This window comes from Mytilus trossulus, chromosome 6 (genome assembly GCF_036588685.1).
Source record: "Mytilus trossulus isolate FHL-02 chromosome 6, PNRI_Mtr1.1.1.hap1, whole genome shotgun sequence".
Classification (NCBI taxonomy): domain Eukaryota; kingdom Metazoa; phylum Mollusca; class Bivalvia; order Mytilida; family Mytilidae; genus Mytilus; species Mytilus trossulus.
The window spans coordinates 17,848,262-17,864,702 of NC_086378.1; the positions used below are offsets into that span (position 1 = coordinate 17,848,262).

Below are 16,441 nucleotides of genomic sequence, written 5' to 3' on the forward strand. Positions count from 1 at the left end.
CTGACTATGCGGTATGGGCTTTGTTCATTGTTGAAGGCCGTACGGTGACCTATAGTTGTTAATGTTTGTGTTATTTTGGTCTTTTGTGGATAGTTGTCTCATTGGCAATCATACCACATCTTATTTTTTATATTTTCATGTTTTTTCTTTCCTTTTTTATTGACAAGAGGATGAAGGTTACCTGGTTGTCGTGATTGTTTTTGTTTTTCGATATTTATTGTCGCTATGGTTGTATTCTGACTTCAGATCCTTGAAATTATAATTTGTTTTTTCGTAAATGTTCTCATAAATCTTAAATCGTATGGTGTTTGTTTTTTTATTGTTGTTTGTTATTTTAAACAATTTTTAAAAATAAATGTTAAAGCATATACATGTAGTATAAAATTTTCAGAAAAAAATTAAATATTATTTTGTCATTCCAATATTATGTATTACCTTTAATAGTTGTTATTTTATCATATGGTACAAAAATCAATTGTGGTTGCCCCAGGTGACTTTTAAAATGAAGACATCTCTGAAATAGCTCCAAATTATCTCCCTTTAGTGCAAAAATGCATTTGTTGCATTAAAATTGAAATCTTTTTTTTTTTTAACTCATCGGTGACCTATATGTTTTATTGTTGTTTTCGAATAAGCTGTACATAATCTAATTAATTGTAAAATGCATGCGATTTCTGTAATTTCTTTATTTCGATATTATCGTTATTTCTCCTATTAGTTCAACAGGAAAAAGGAAATTAATAAAAATGTATGCTTCTTTCGAAGGCAGATTGTGGGCGTAAATGAACGGTGACCCCATTTTTGTATTTCATTTTTTTATTTCATTTTTTTATTAAGTATAAGATAAAGTTCATTTTTTTAAAAATATAGAGAAATCCTATATAAAATTTTAAAAACTGATATAGACCCACGAGCCCCCTCAAAACCTATTTTTAAATAATCAGTATCACAGTAGATATACTAGTAGTGTCTGGATGTGATCTTGGTTTTTTGAGTGATTTCATAAGAGTTTTGTTTTCGAGTAATCAACTATTTATTTGCGATGCATTTCACCGATTTTATTAGAATTTAATCACCTTAAATTGAAATATATTTACATCAATACGTTGTTATTTACTTCCAACTTTCTAAACAAATTACTTTCCTCTTTTTGTCATTTGAATTTTTTTTAAAAGATATTCGAGCGTCACTGACGAGTCTTTTTAGATGAATCAAGCGTCTGGCGCAAATACAAAATTTTATTACATGAAGTTGCATTGATCTTAATGTTTCCAACAATACAATTAAGCTCAATCTCATAGTTTCTCCGAAAACGGATTTATTAGAGAAACCTTTACGTTGTTTTTAGATTCACAAATATAAATAATTTAGTTATGCTCTAACTTACCAAGCCAGTATTCTCTAGTAACCTCTCCAAATCCTTTCTTATACGCTGCCCAGTCTTTCATGAAACTTATTGGATAACGATATCTACCTGGATCAAGTCGTCTTTGGATAACCTGTAACATAGATTGTAAATCTCATCATCAAAATTCCGTTACAACAAAGGAACAGTGTATTCAAAACTCGAAAGTCAATTTTAATTAACTTAGAAATTGTGGTTTCATTGAAGAATAATTGATTAAGTCACTTCTAAAAAAATGAAGGCGACAGTTTTTACCGATGTAGCAAACTAAATTTAAGGTAATCGATTGAACTCTCTAAAAAGTGGACCAAGGGGCGATGACGGAGTAAGTGCAAAATGTACCTCCTGTCTGGCAAGCAGTACCCACAATTGGTCTTTCTGTATTGTCTACTAAACTATTTATACATTATGTTTAACTTGCTTAAAACACAAAACAAAGATGTTTTCCAATCAGACAACTTTGAACTGATGTAATTTCTTTCATCCAGCTTTAGATTTTATAAAGTGGTATCAAAATAAAGAAGAAAGAGTAATCTTTCAAATAATTATAATTTCATTATAACATCCAAGTTGAGATATTGTGTTGTGCACGCTTGAATGAAATTAGCTACTTTTGATTCATTATTATTCGTTGGATACCAATTTTCGTGGATTTGGTGGGCACAGTCAAACCACGAAATTAAATATTCAACGAATGATAATTTTTTCATAGGTTTGTATGCAGACTTCAGCAAAACCATGAAATTAAATATCCACGAATATGCAAGTTTTTCTTAATCCACGAAAATTGGTACCCACGAAAATAAATGAATCCACAGTACTTTGTTATGCATAGCATCATAAAATGTTATAAAGATTCTTGTATAACACAGCTTGACCTCCACAACAGAGTCTCAGATTTTTGCTATTGTATTTCATTCTCTTCACTTCAATGAAGTTTTCAAACTCAATTCATATAATCATACCAAGGAATTTTAGTCTTATTGAAGAACTATTTAAGCTATTCCCTATAATTTGATTCTGAAATACATTCTAAACCAAGGTAAATCATGAAAACGTTGATAACGTGACGGTCACATGACAAAATTATGTAAAAAACTGATAGATCAATCACTGTTAGCCAACCAGAAGACGCGTAACATCGAAAACTCAATTATTACCGAATAACTTAGCTGGAACTGCTGTAACAGTTTAAAAAATTGATGACATGTACAGTTATATTTGTAATGGTTATAACTTATACACAATGATAACATGTACACGAAATATACGTAATGGTCGTAACAACATAAGACATTTATTATATAATCCCGTTTTAGATTGATGTGTGTTTGGGTTTTTTTCATCGGCTAGAGGTAAAAGGGGAGTATTCAGATATAAAAAAAAAACATATTTAACCCCGTCACACTTTTTCGACTGTCCAAAGTCAGGAGCATCTTCCCTTTGTTAGTCTTGTATTATTTTGTACTTTAGTTTCTATTATATACATGTATTTCGGAGTTTAGTATTACGCAAATTATCACTGAACTTGTTCACATTTTTGTTTCGGGGCCAATTTAACAAGCCTCCGGGTGCGGGATTTTGTCGCTATTTTGAAGACCGATTGGTGGCCTTTGACTGTTTTTCTCTCTTTGGTCGGATTGTTGTCTTTTTGGAACATTCCTAATTTCCATTCTCAATTTTATTAACATAATTAACATATTTATTAGAAAGGAGTTCAAAATTACAATTTGCACCTGAACCAGCAATGATTCTAAGATTTTCAGATTCTTTTAAATTCTGATACTTCAATCTTAAATTGAAAGTGGCGCGGTAGTAATTTCAAGTCCATTAGGGAAAATGATAGCCTTTTTAGAATTGTCATCACTTTCTAACAGTGCCGCAAATTCTACATACACTGTTCTTTAATTATAGTATTCAGAATTTAAATAAGTATCATGACCGGTTTCTTTTCTATTTCTATCTTTAAAAAAAACAAGGTCCCTAGTGCTTTCTAGTCTTTATCATGCAGTAATTACAAAATTTGAAAAAAATCTCCAAAAAATTATGTTCACCTGTAAGTAAAATTATTTCCTTTTTTTCTGCACCTGATTCTTCCCTCAGTTTGACACTGTATATTTTTCCAATCAAACTTTTTAGATACATTGACTTAAGTAAAAGACCAACCTAAATTTCGTAATACAAATACTACCGTGCTACCTTAACATACCGTCCATCCACCGTCTGTCATATCACAGTATACATCTATACATCTGTTGTTAACAAAGATTTTGTAGACGCCATTTCTACTTCCCTGGGGGATATTGGAGCAGTCAGTTGGTACATGACCTATAATTTAAAAAATATTCCTGCATATAGAGTATCTAGCAGCAGTGTGATAGATACTATTGTTTCACATGTTACATGAACTCAATTTTGAAGTAGTCAGTTGGTTCATGACCAATGATTTAAAAATATCCCTGCATATAGAGTAAAATGAAGTGTATCTAGCAGCTAGTGGTACATTATATAGTTGCACAAGACATTGTTTCGCATGATATTCAATAAACTCAATTCATTCACATTACACCACTGGTGTAAATCATATTTACATCACATCAGATTGTTGTTAGATAAACATGTTACATTTACCTCACACAATACAGTTGTTAGATACACACATTACATATACATCACAACAGACTGTTGTTTGATAAACACATTACATTTACATCACACCAGACTGTTGTTAGATAAACACACTGCATTTACATCACACCAGACTGTTTATAGATAGACACATTACATTTACATCACACCAGACTGTTATTAGATAAATACACTGCATTAACATCACACCAGACTGTTTATAGATAGACACATTACATTTACATCTCACCAGACTGTTATTAGATAAATATATTACATTTACAATACACTAGAAAGTTGTCAGGTTAATTTATTATGTTTACCTCACACCGGACAGTTGTTACATGAACACATTATATTTACATCATACCAGACTGTTTTTTTATAAACACAGTATATCATTCTTTTCAATAGACCTACCAATAAAAAGACCAAATATAACCAACAACGTGTGGTCCAGATATATTTCATGTTGACTCATTTAGATTTTTACAGCTTTGAAACTATACAGGCTGCGCATTTCGAAACCGAGGACTAAAATAAAAGAAAAATAAAAAAAGGAATTTCCAACCCATTTCATATTTAGAATACGTGAATTTAGGAAATAGTGTTTTCAATTATCGGAGAAAAACATTTCTCAGTGAAATATTTTAATGTATCTTACAAATGTTAATCTGACTTACTTTTAAGAACGAGAGTTCCAGTTTTATTTTTTCCTGTCTCTGGATTACAGTTGGAATCTAATTTGCATTGTTCTGTGGTACGATCATAGCTTGCAGTCTCGCACCCCTGTTCGCTCGTACACAGCATGATACACTCTATTACAGAATCTGCTTTAGTTGTGATTGTTGAACCACTTGAAACAATTATCTCTTCCTTTTCTAATATGAATTTCATTCTAATCCTAATATCTGATGTTCCATTGCATATTGGGTATATCATAAAGACACAATAAATAATTATGATGAAAACCATGTTGTTCTTATCCATCAGTAGTTAAAGTAGATGAAATATATGTCCAATAATAAAACTAGCTCTTTTATAGCAGAATGACACAGTCGAAATAATTGACGCAAAGATATAGTGAATATACAATCCCTAGTATCCAATATATTTTCAGAAGGAAGGTAGAAAGTATCGATTTCTTTTTAAATATTTCTAGTAATGTAATATGCATTTCTGGCGGATGTTCATAAGGTGCTAAATATTCTCATTTGTTTATATTTCACAATGATTCGTAAAATATGTACGAGCTAATTTCTCAATGCATGCAAAGCAAGACTTTGGTTAATTTACTAGCTTTGTTTGTATATTGTACAATTGTATTTGGGATAACGTCCAATCAAATTTAAATATAATATATAAAGATTTAACTATGCCTGTATATATTGTTGATGGATGTCAAACTTAATAACCAAGCTTGCGTTAACGTTTATACAATCAAAGCAGGAGAGACAAACAACGTTTTATTCTACAAGTATTAAAAAAAGCGCTGTAATATAACTGTAAGGAGATATGATGGTCAATAAGATTACTATCCAACAAACACCAAATGACGTATAAAGTAACAACTACAGATCACCGTATGACCTTCATTTTCGAATAAAAAAAGACTGCAAAGAAAGCTATAAAAGATCCAAAAATGGTAAATTCATATGACGGAACTAACGACCTAATATATTTCTAAACAATAAATGAAAAGAATTACGCAAATGTATGACACACAACAACAATCTCCAAACAGTGAATCACAGCCTTCTGAATGTGCGTGTTCAAACATTTATGATGACGCCAACCATCTCCAAACTGAAAAAATTACTATTGAAAAGTAAAATCACAAAAAAACGAACTTAGAGGAAAATCTAATCGGAAAGTCCATAATCACATGGCAAAATCTAATAACAGACACATTAAAAACGAATGGACAAGAATCTCATATTCCTGACTTGGTACAGGCTTTTTCAAATGTAGAAATAGGTGGATTAAACATGGTTTTATAGCACTAAACCTCTCACGTTGATGACAGTCTTATAAAGTTGCAAGAATACACTGTAACATAGAATGCAGGACAGTCCATGGTTAAAAAATTTACAAAAGAAAAAAAAAGCAAAGTGGCAGAAAAAAAATAACCATGTTTAGCAACAGACCCCCACTCCCATGATGAGTTTTAGAGTGTAGTCAAATTATATATCCGCCATGCAGCCACTTCATATTTGTCGACATTATCGAATTTTACAACACTTGTTGTATATTAAAAAGTTTTCATCGAAGAGATTTGTTGGCTTCGTTCGATCATTGGATATAATGAATGCGCAGTTCTGCTCAAGTTAATCTGTTACCACAATCAATTGCATGCAGCAACGCAGACCCAGAGATAGTATTGGTCTTGTTTTTGCCAGAGTTGAACAATTTTGTTTGTCCCTCCTCATTCCCGACCCCCATGGAAAATAAAAGGTCGATGCCTAAGAAACGGGACATTTCTGATTTATATATACACTGAATTTGGGATCTTTGGAATTGGTTTTAGATATTCAGAATTTACTGAAGACTTTGATAAAAGATGTTTATAAGTCATTTCGAAATATTTTAATGCTTAACAAATGCAGACTTAAATATTTCAAATAACTAAAGAAATTATTAGAGGAACATTTAATTTAAGATGTGTTCTGCATACAGGCCGAGGTATAATGAAAAGTAAAATCACAAAAATACTGAACTCAGAGGAAAATCAATTTGGAAAGTCCATAATCACATGGCAAAATCAAAAAACAAAACGTATCAAAAACGAATGGACAAGAACTGTCTACAGTATAACTGTGTTTTCAATATTTTAGTTGTTTTAGAATTTGCCAGATTCTAAATTTAATATTATGTTAATTGCTTGTTTCTCTGTGATGAGTGTTATTGTGTGTGTGTTTTTGTTTTATTTCTGTCACGTCATTTTGTTCATATTTTTAACAAAGCGGGAAGTTTGGCTATCAATTTACCCAAGTTCGGTCAACCACTTGTTTTTTGACATGTCCTGTACCAAGTCAGAAATATGGCAGTTGTTATCAAATATTTTGTTTCTATGTTTGTTGGGTTTGCTTTTGTTGCACTTCAATGTTTCTATTGTTCCTTTATTTTCCTCTTATAGTTGGTGAATTTCCCTCGGTTTTAGTTTGTAATCCGGATTTGTTTTCTCTAAACCGATTTATGAACAGCGGTATACTTCTTGTGCATTAATATTATTTACATTCAAAATAAAAGTGTCATACCATTCATTTAACTAACAAAGCGTGTTGATAATTGAAGAAAAGAGTACTTCTTCCTGGTTTAGTAAGAACACATAATAATCAAAGTATATTTTTTTTTCTTTTTCTTTTTTCGATTAATCGTCAGTATTTCCGTATGAAAACTGTATCCGCATATGACATTGAAGCCAAAATATCTTGTTATCCATATCAATGCACATTGTCATAAGTCTGCCAATAAAATCTTATCGTCAATATTCACTTTTAAATGACAAAACAAGCTGCTTTGAAGACATTTTCCTACAAAAATCAACAAAGGTACATTGATGTGTCGGGTACATGCTAATATTATGAAATTATCAGTGGTTTTTACAAACGCATGCTAAGCCTAAAAAATCCAAACAGCTTGACAGTGGTGATAATAGTAGCACGCTGGTGTTTTAGAAACCTAACTAGTGCTTCTTAGTCGTTTATCATGCATTGAATACATTGGATTGTATTTCCGTAATTTTTTTGTTTTCCTTTTTGTATGGCACATACCTGCCAACTTTTCAAAATGCCCATGTGGGTTTTATGTGCAATAGTACTTTAATGCTTTGTTCAAAATTCTCGACAAAATTGCTCTATCATAAAAAATAAATTGGAAGCTTTCATGGGGAACACCCCACCGCCCCCCCCCCCCCCCCCCCCCCACACACACACAAAAAAATACGTTAAATAACGTTATTACGTCCAATCCGAGTAATGATGTGCGACATCGTGTATGCAGATTCAATAGTGGATTAATAATAACAAAAATACCAAACTTCAAGGAAAATCCTTTAAAAAAGGGTTACAAACCAAATTTAACTGACAGAAAAAAGAAAGGAAAACAATCATACATTTTTAAAATGCATACGTTGAATTGTGTCTTCTAAAGCCAGAAAAAACAAAAGAATAAGGTAAAATACTAAAAACAAAACTAATCTAACAACATTAATGACAAAACCAAATTATAACAAACTCAAGAAAAAAAAATCCGATTTCCATTCTCAATTTCATTACATTTGAAAAAAAACATTGAAATTAAATCATAAGGGACAAACAAACAAGCATAACTTAAAGATAGAGTTTTGCAAGTTATTTTCTTTTTCTAAACAAAACAATGTACAAGTAAATACTCTTACAATTATATATGTGTACAAGTAAAAACGACAGATATAAAAGTAAGGAGATCTTGTATGATTGTCATCGACCTGTTTTAAATAACTTAACCAAATACAAAAATAACATATAGCAACCAACGACAACCACAGAATCATAGGCACCTGATTACGTACCGCCAGAGAAGGAAGATTTGGAGGTTTTAACCCTCTCCTAACATTTTGTACTATAGCCTAAGAAAGAACAAAAACTTCATCTGAAATGGTTAACCTATTAGATTGGTTGAACCAAGAGACAAAAAACAAATAGGTTAAAAGACACATACAATTGTTCGAACAGAAGCTGTAACTAAAAGCTAGGTAAATTCCAATAAGTTAGAGCTAATAAACATAGTGATCATGGTGTGAACGCAGTTATAACAAAAATTAAATCTACCTCAACAAAGGAGAGCGATCTTGTTTTACCTTTAACTTTTGTAAGATTTTTTTTTATGACTGTATTAGTGTTCCACGACAATATTTTCATTATCGCCATTAATTGTTTTAGTGCCGAGCAAATTCCAAAAGGCAATCAGACGTCATAGCAATTTCGAACAAGACGTGCAAATGACCACGAATTTTGATCTTTTTTATACCCAAATAATAACTGAGAGCCACATGTTCACGTACGTCATCACGAGATGTTACATTGGGCCGACTGGAGCAAAGGATTGCTGGAGTATTTTAATGAAACCCAATGTTGTGGTGAACATCATAATACACAGAACATAGCAAATGTTAAATGTCATATCAAGCCACTGATGTCTATTGTCGGCGAGTATAGACTTAAAATATGACATTATGTTTATGTACATTAATGTTAAGTTCTTTAAGGAAACAATATAAATGGAGCCATGCGATATAACGGAAAATCAAACACCCTATGATAAAAAAAAAGTGTTACTCACGTGCTGGTTTGTAGATTCAAGATATGTTGTATTGGTCTAGAGGGCCAATACAGCTGACCGATAATTACTACAGGACCAATACAAAATCAGCATTTCCATAACAATTTTATCCAATAATTAAAACTGTACATCTGTAGAAGATAGTGGATTTTACATGGTTTTATATCTAGCTAAATCTCTCATTTATATGACAGTCGCATAAAATTACATTATATTTACAAAGATTTGTTATCAATACAAACAGAGTAACACTGAGGTGATTATTGTAATACTGACTCAAAATTGACAATGTATATGTGTGAATTAAAGACAAAATATCTATCAATATTTGTCAAAATTTAAATTGTTGCATCTTGAGATGTAGCGAGAACAAAATAGGAATAAGAACATTATTGTTTGATCAAACGAATAACCCTCGTTCCAATCCCCAGTACAGAATTAAAATTGATGATCTCAAAATATGTGTCTATTAAGGTAAAAGAATAATGTGTCTCAAAATATATATAAACAGCAGCGCCTTGAGCGCATGATACGCCCGACGCTTTTTCAAAGAATAAAGTTCAAAGACGTCTCAATGTCATAACAGAAATCCATGAAAAACTAAAGGGAGGTTATCTTAATACTAGTAGATAAAACCCAGTCAAAAAGTTTCATGATAATTGCTCAAAGCATTGCCCGAAAAACTGGATAATCCTCCCTACTTTTAAATTAAATCCTCTACTCCGAACTTAAAATCTACTGATTTTTTTTGTAATCGATAGGCAGTGACCCGGAGATTATGTCAATAGATATAAACAATTCGTCAAAATTTCATGCTGCAAACATTTTTGAGTTATTGTCCGAAAACTCGAAAATCACCCTTTTTTAAATTAATAAAACTCCATAATAATCTGAAAATTAAAAAAATCTACAGGGAACTCATGTCAATAGATATAGATAATTCAACAAAGGTTTTTCAAATTGATGGGAGTGTTTTTGAGCTATTGTTCGAAAACATCAACCTTTTTAGCTCATCTGGCCCAAAGGGCCAAGTGAGCTTTTCTCATCACTTGGCGTCCGTCGTCCATCGTCGTCCGTCGTCGGTGTCGTCCGTTGTTAGCTTTTACAAAAATCTTCTCCTCTGAAACTACTGGGCCAAATTGAACCAATTTTGGCCACAATCATCATTGGGGTATCTAGTTTAGAAACTGTGTCCGGTGACCCGGCCAACCATCCAAGATGGCCGAATGGCTAAAAATAGAACATAGGGGTAAAACACAGTTTTTGGCTAATAACTCAAAAACCAAAGCATTTAGAGCAAATCTGACATGGGGTAAAATTGTGATTCAGGTCAAGATCTTTCTGCCCTGAAATTTTCAGATGAATCGGACAACCCATTGTTGGGTTGCTGCCCCTGAATTGGTAATTTTAAGAAAATTTTGCTGTTTTAGGTTATTATCTTGAATATAATAATAGATAGAGATAAACTGTAAACAGCAATAATGTTCAGCAAAGTAAGATTAATTTTACAAATAAGTCAACAGGACCAAAATGGTCAGTTGACCTCTTTAGGAGTTATTGCCCTTTATAGTCAATTTTTAACCATTTTTCGTAAATCTTATTAATCTTTTACAAAAATCTTCTCCTCTGAAACTACTGGGCCAAATAAATCATCTTTGGGGTATCTAGTTTAAAAAATGTGTCTGATGATCCGGCAATCCAACCAAGATGACCGCCACGGCTAAAAATAGAACATATGTGTAAAATGCAGTTTTTGGCTTATAACTCAAAACCAAAGCATTTAGAGCAAATCTGGCTGGGGTAAATTGTTTATCAGGTGGAGATCTATCTACCGAGAAATTTTCAGATGGATCGGACAACTTGTTAATAGGTTGCTGCCCATGAATTGGTAATTTTAAGGTTTGCTGTTTTGGTTATTATTTTGAATACTATTATATATAGATAGAGATAAACTGTAAACAGCAATAATGTAAAGCAAAGTGATACCTTGAAATAAGTCAACATGACCAAAATGGTCAATTGACCCCCTAAGGAGATATTGTCCTTTATAGTCAATTTTTAACAGTTTTCATAAAATTTGTAAATTTTTACTAACATTTTCCACTAAAACTACTGGGCCAAGTTCACTATAGATAAAGATAATTGTTAGCAGCAAGAATTTTCAGTAAAGTAAGATGTACAAACACATTACAATCATCAAAACACAAAGTTGTCATGAATCCATCTGCGTCCTTTGTTAAATATTCACATAGACCAAGGTGAGCGACACAGGCTCTTTATAGCCTCTAGTTTAATGAAAAAAACAAACTCAGGAATTTAAAATATGAAAATTTATTAAAAAAAACGAAAGAGATCTAACAACAATAGATATAAACAATTCACTGAAATTTTATGCCATTTTGGTTTAAGCGTTTTTGAGTTATTATCCAACATGATGGCGATTGACGGATGGACGGATCGACAAACGGTCAGTCAACGGTATACCTTAATACGTCTGGTAAACAGAAACATACAACAGTACACAAAACAAAAGATAGAAAACTATAAACTAAACTAAACGAACCTCATACAAAATTAGCGTGATTTTAGGTGCTCCGGACGGGTAATCAGATCCTGCTCCACATGTTTCACCCGTCGTGTTGCCCATGCAAGTTAAGGATTATGACCCCTTCTGTAGCCATTTTTGTACGAATTTTTCCACTTCAATTGAATCAAAGCTACAGATGTAATGAATAATAGAGATAGGCCATTTTGTACATATTACAATGGGAAACTTGATGCAAAGCATTATTATTTATTGTTTAATTGCATTTAATAGATATAGAGTACTTTGTGGCAAATAAACCAAGATTTATATAGAAAATCCACAGCCTTTAATACAGAGATTTTTGTTATAAAATTTGAAACATAGATTACTCACTTGCCTATTATGTGCTAGTGTTTATTTTTTACGAAAAGTTCTAAGCAACCTGTAAACTCCAAAATACCTCGTGCTGAGTCACTAAAGTCGAACACACCCCAAAAGGTGTACTTGATTTGGTCCATTTTAATTTGTTTTAACCAATAGCTAGATTAATAAACTCATTTTAAGGAAATCAATACATCAATAATCTTATATCTATCAATCATAAAATTGCCAAATATGAGATTACAAGGATAAATGCTGTGGATTTTCTACAAAACTTCCATATGTTTAACATTGAATCCATACAAGGGTACATAATCCTCTTTAAAAATCCGGTATTTAGTCAAATTCGGTAAGTCATATTCGTTGAAAAGGGGGTGGTATTGTAGTTACTACAATTGGAACATACCTGTTGTCATCTGTCAAACTCCACGGCAGTTCCAGTTCCAATCCGCATATGGGTCCGAATACTACTCTACACTACTGGAATAACAAAAACAAGAACTATCTTTAAAAAAGATATCCGACGTATTTAAATTTGAGTAATATTTAAAACTATTATTTTGATAACCTTTAGAAGCACAATGACTTAATGATGCACCATTTAAATAACGTTTTCTGTTTGTGTTCGGTATTCTCGGTCCTCGTATCTTTCTGTTTACATTCACCATCTTGTATCATCAGTACACCGGATATAGGTACTAAGCAAGCGGGCATGATCGATTTTGACCTTGCACGGTACCGAAAATCTTTGTTTTGCTTGATCAATATTCAATGAACATTTCTCAACATTTGAAGTTCCTGCTCCCGCTCCCAAATAATTTTCACATCGAATTGTTCCTATTCATAAAACAAATTTGATATTCTAATAAGAACAATTAACTTGTACAAGCGCAAGTAGTTATGAATGTCAATACCAACTTTCAATTTCGATACAGTTGTTGAGACATTTACATGTTTTATTTGAAAGAAACCTAATACAGGGCAAACATAATAGTCACTAATCACAAATCTACCTGTGATTACTCATTCCTTTAAACATTTTGGGTAATAAACGAGTATAAAAATAATGTTTTTTGTACGGTGTACAACATAACTAGGCACCGTACAAGAGGATTTATGTGGTCAGCTTAACACCGTACACAACACTTTTCTTTGGATAAAACATCGAAAAATAACATATGTATGAAAGATTTCAATGCCAGTTATTGAAACAGCTATACTTATTACACACACACACACACTGACCTTCTATCAGAAAAAGAGTTGCAATGTATATAGAATTATATCGGATGAGACGGGGGCCAACTTCTTTGACAAGTATTTGCACATGCTTTTACAATGTTTTAGTAATCCCTCTTGTTTTGGGAAAATAACAGGACATCTAGAGCTAACCATCAACCTACGACCAAATCATTTCTTAAAACAGCAATTATGTTTAGATTGAAGTACACATTGATATTATGTGAACAAAACAAGATTTTCGTTACAGTGTAAGATCAAAATCGCTCACGCCCGCTTGGTTAGTACCTATATCCGCTGTACGATGATACACGGTGTTCACCAAAACCCTGCGGAAATCTCACATGCGCAGGTGCGTTCTTAAAGTCATGTACGTTCGAACAACAAAGTTTACATTAAAATTATATAATTGTCCTGAATAAACAGCTGTCATGGATGCAAAGAGCTATTGAAGAAGCAATTATTTTAATAAAAATATATATCTTTGTAAGATCTAGTTCAAATATTTATAGTTTTTCACTTGCTTTCCATCACGATATAATTAACGAGACGTTTTTTCAAACACAACCAAATCACCCACCATGACAGCATTTTGTCCAATCACAGAAAGGATTTTCGAGCATGCGTATTCTGTTACCATAGTTAAGCGTCCTTAAGGCCTCAGATCACAATTAATTCCCTTTGTTCGTGGTCTAGGAATATAGTTCCAAATTATAATATAGGGTATTTCTTCCCAAGTAATCTGTCTACTGTTTTCTTTGAAATGTTTACTATTTAAGTGGTTCTATCAGTTGCATATATATTGAAATAAGTAAACATGTATAAACAATTATTGTTGAATGTGAAAGTAATGATTTGGCCAAAATGAAAGTAGGGTAGAAATTAGCCTCCGTCATTTATTCAAGATTCAAATCCTACCATTGACATGTTTATAGGGCCCTCAAAAGAAAAAGCACTGATGGATTGTCCAGGGACAAGCATATCTTATTAGAATAACAAGGATTACATTTGAGCGCAAAGAGATCTCTATTTATGAATCGGTTTATTAAAACCTTTGAACACAGGGTCGAAGTTCAAGATGTTAACATATTAACGGAAAATTTTAGCGTTGCTTTTACCATTGAGGCCAACTATTTTTATTGCGGGGTTTCACATATTTAAATCGGAATTATAGAAAAAATGAAATGTTGTTAGCAGAATCAAAACAGTAAATAAGGAACACTTGATTATTTTCAGCAATACATAGATTGGATTAAGGGGATATGTATTCACATTATTTGTAAAACTCTCCTTATTCATGTGAAGCTTGTGCTTTAATCGAGGCTTGCTATGCTTAACATTGACGCCACAGTACTTCAACCAATCAGGGAATGTTTATTTGGGGCATTCGACCTATTGAACTCAGATTTTGGCACATTTTAATCGAAATTGTAGAAAAATGGAATATTGTTAGTACAAATAAAATAGAAAAATAAATACTTATAGCAAAAGAAAATTTGGATGGGGGTTCTGTGTATTCACATTATTTGTACAACTCTCCTTACTGATGCAATATTTTGGAATTTCCGTGACCTAAATGGTTCGCGAAAATTGATATTTTTATATATAGTATAGTAATAATGGTTTTTAAGTAGTTAAATTTATTTCTTGTTTGTGGCGGTGCAAATTTTTTAATTCACTTTGACCTTAACTAAAAAATGCATTGTAGCCAAGGGGAAGTATAATTGTGTTCTGAGGCATTAAGTTCAAAGGGCACAAACCGAAACTATACCGACTATCCCCGGCGCCAAAAAACTATTTGAGTAAATTTTTTTTACTCAGCCTGAGAATTTTCTCAATTTTTTTTATTCTCAGCAAAATACACCGCCATAAAAAAAAATCTCAGATTTTGTTTACTCAAAGTTAAGAATATTTGAGTATGGTCAAGAGCATACTTAAGTATCAAAAAAAATCTTAAATGTTGCTATTTAGGGTATTTGATATAAAATTACAATTGTTAATAATATTTTTTTTTAATTTTGAAGAACGTCACTATTCTACACAAACCAAGTTGTATCCAAAAAGAGCATACACATATTTATTCAGTCCAAAATTTTTGTTTGGTTAAAGTCGTCTTTTTCACATATTTTGTAGAATAATTACTCAATTTTGTCAAAAACTGTAAAAATTGCCGATTTTTTTATGTTTTACATTGTTGATAAAGAGATAAAACCTTCGTTTTTGCGAAGTTTGTTACACTTTTTAGTTTTCAAACATCTATTTTACCGCTTACATCACTGAAAAAAATTCTCGACTGAGAAAAAAAAATACTCAGCTGAGAATATTCTCAACGTTGAGAATATTTTTTTTATGGCGGATAAAAAAAGTTCTCATTCTTAGCTGAGTAAAATAATTAATTCTGAGAATATTTTTTTACTCAGAAAAAAAAAGTTTTATGGCGCCGGGGCCCGGAACGCAAACGATCACTGTACGGAGTTTGGTCATCTGTGAAACAAATATTCATTAACGGTCAACCAACTTGTGATAGTGTTAATTAAATTTACGATGGAATGAATTCAACTTCACAACATGGAACTCTTGATTTAATAGCTTCCTGGTAAGCATCAACACTCTATCAAGGAAATCATGATAGGAAAATAAACTGGAGATGTATATTTCGTGCACTGTGAAAGTCTTGCATACAAATTACACAGGTTTAAACGAGTTTAGGATTGTTTGTAATTTCCAACCACATTTCTCAGTAAGCACATAATATCTAAACATGTCTTGAATTTAACCATTTTTTAATGTGTTTTAAAATGAAAAGGTTAGGGACGACATCAAAGGTCGGGACAAAAAAAAACTTAAATCAACCAGTTTAGGGGTGGGGGTCAACATTGCTGCAAGGTTTGTTAATCCAAATTCGATACATATATCCAATTAGGTAAATTATTTTTTCC

The 16,441-nt window shown here is 32.1% G+C and overlaps 1 protein-coding gene across 1 annotated transcript; it reads right to left on the reverse strand.

Annotated features, from left to right (window-relative positions):
* Window positions 1–1,068: 1,068 nt before the first annotated feature.
* On the reverse strand, window positions 1,069–4,930 carry LOC134722375 (techylectin-5B-like). The gene is made up of 4 exons (XM_063585992.1): window positions 4,717–4,930; window positions 3,615–3,733; window positions 1,388–1,499; window positions 1,069–1,076 (listed from the first exon to the last, which is right to left on the reverse strand). The coding sequence occupies exons 1-4, from the start codon at window positions 4,928–4,930 to the stop codon at window positions 1,069–1,071; spliced, it is 453 nt and encodes a 150-aa protein (XP_063442062.1).
* Window positions 4,931–16,441: the final 11,511 nt, after the last annotated feature.

Excerpts from the sequence above, each read along its gene's own strand:
- LOC134722375 (XM_063585992.1), bottom strand. The coding sequence starts at position 4,930 with ATGAAATTCATATTAGAAAAGGAAGAGATAATTGTTTCAAGTGGTTCA. Across the intron at positions 3,734-4,716 it reads TGGAACTCTCGTTCTTAAAA|GTCATGTACCAACTGACTGC; the intron begins GTAAGTCAGATT and ends TTTAAATTATAG. Across the intron at positions 1,500-3,614 it reads TGACAGACGGTGGATGGACG|GTTATCCAAAGACGACTTGA; the intron begins GTATGTTAAGGT and ends TCTATGTTACAG.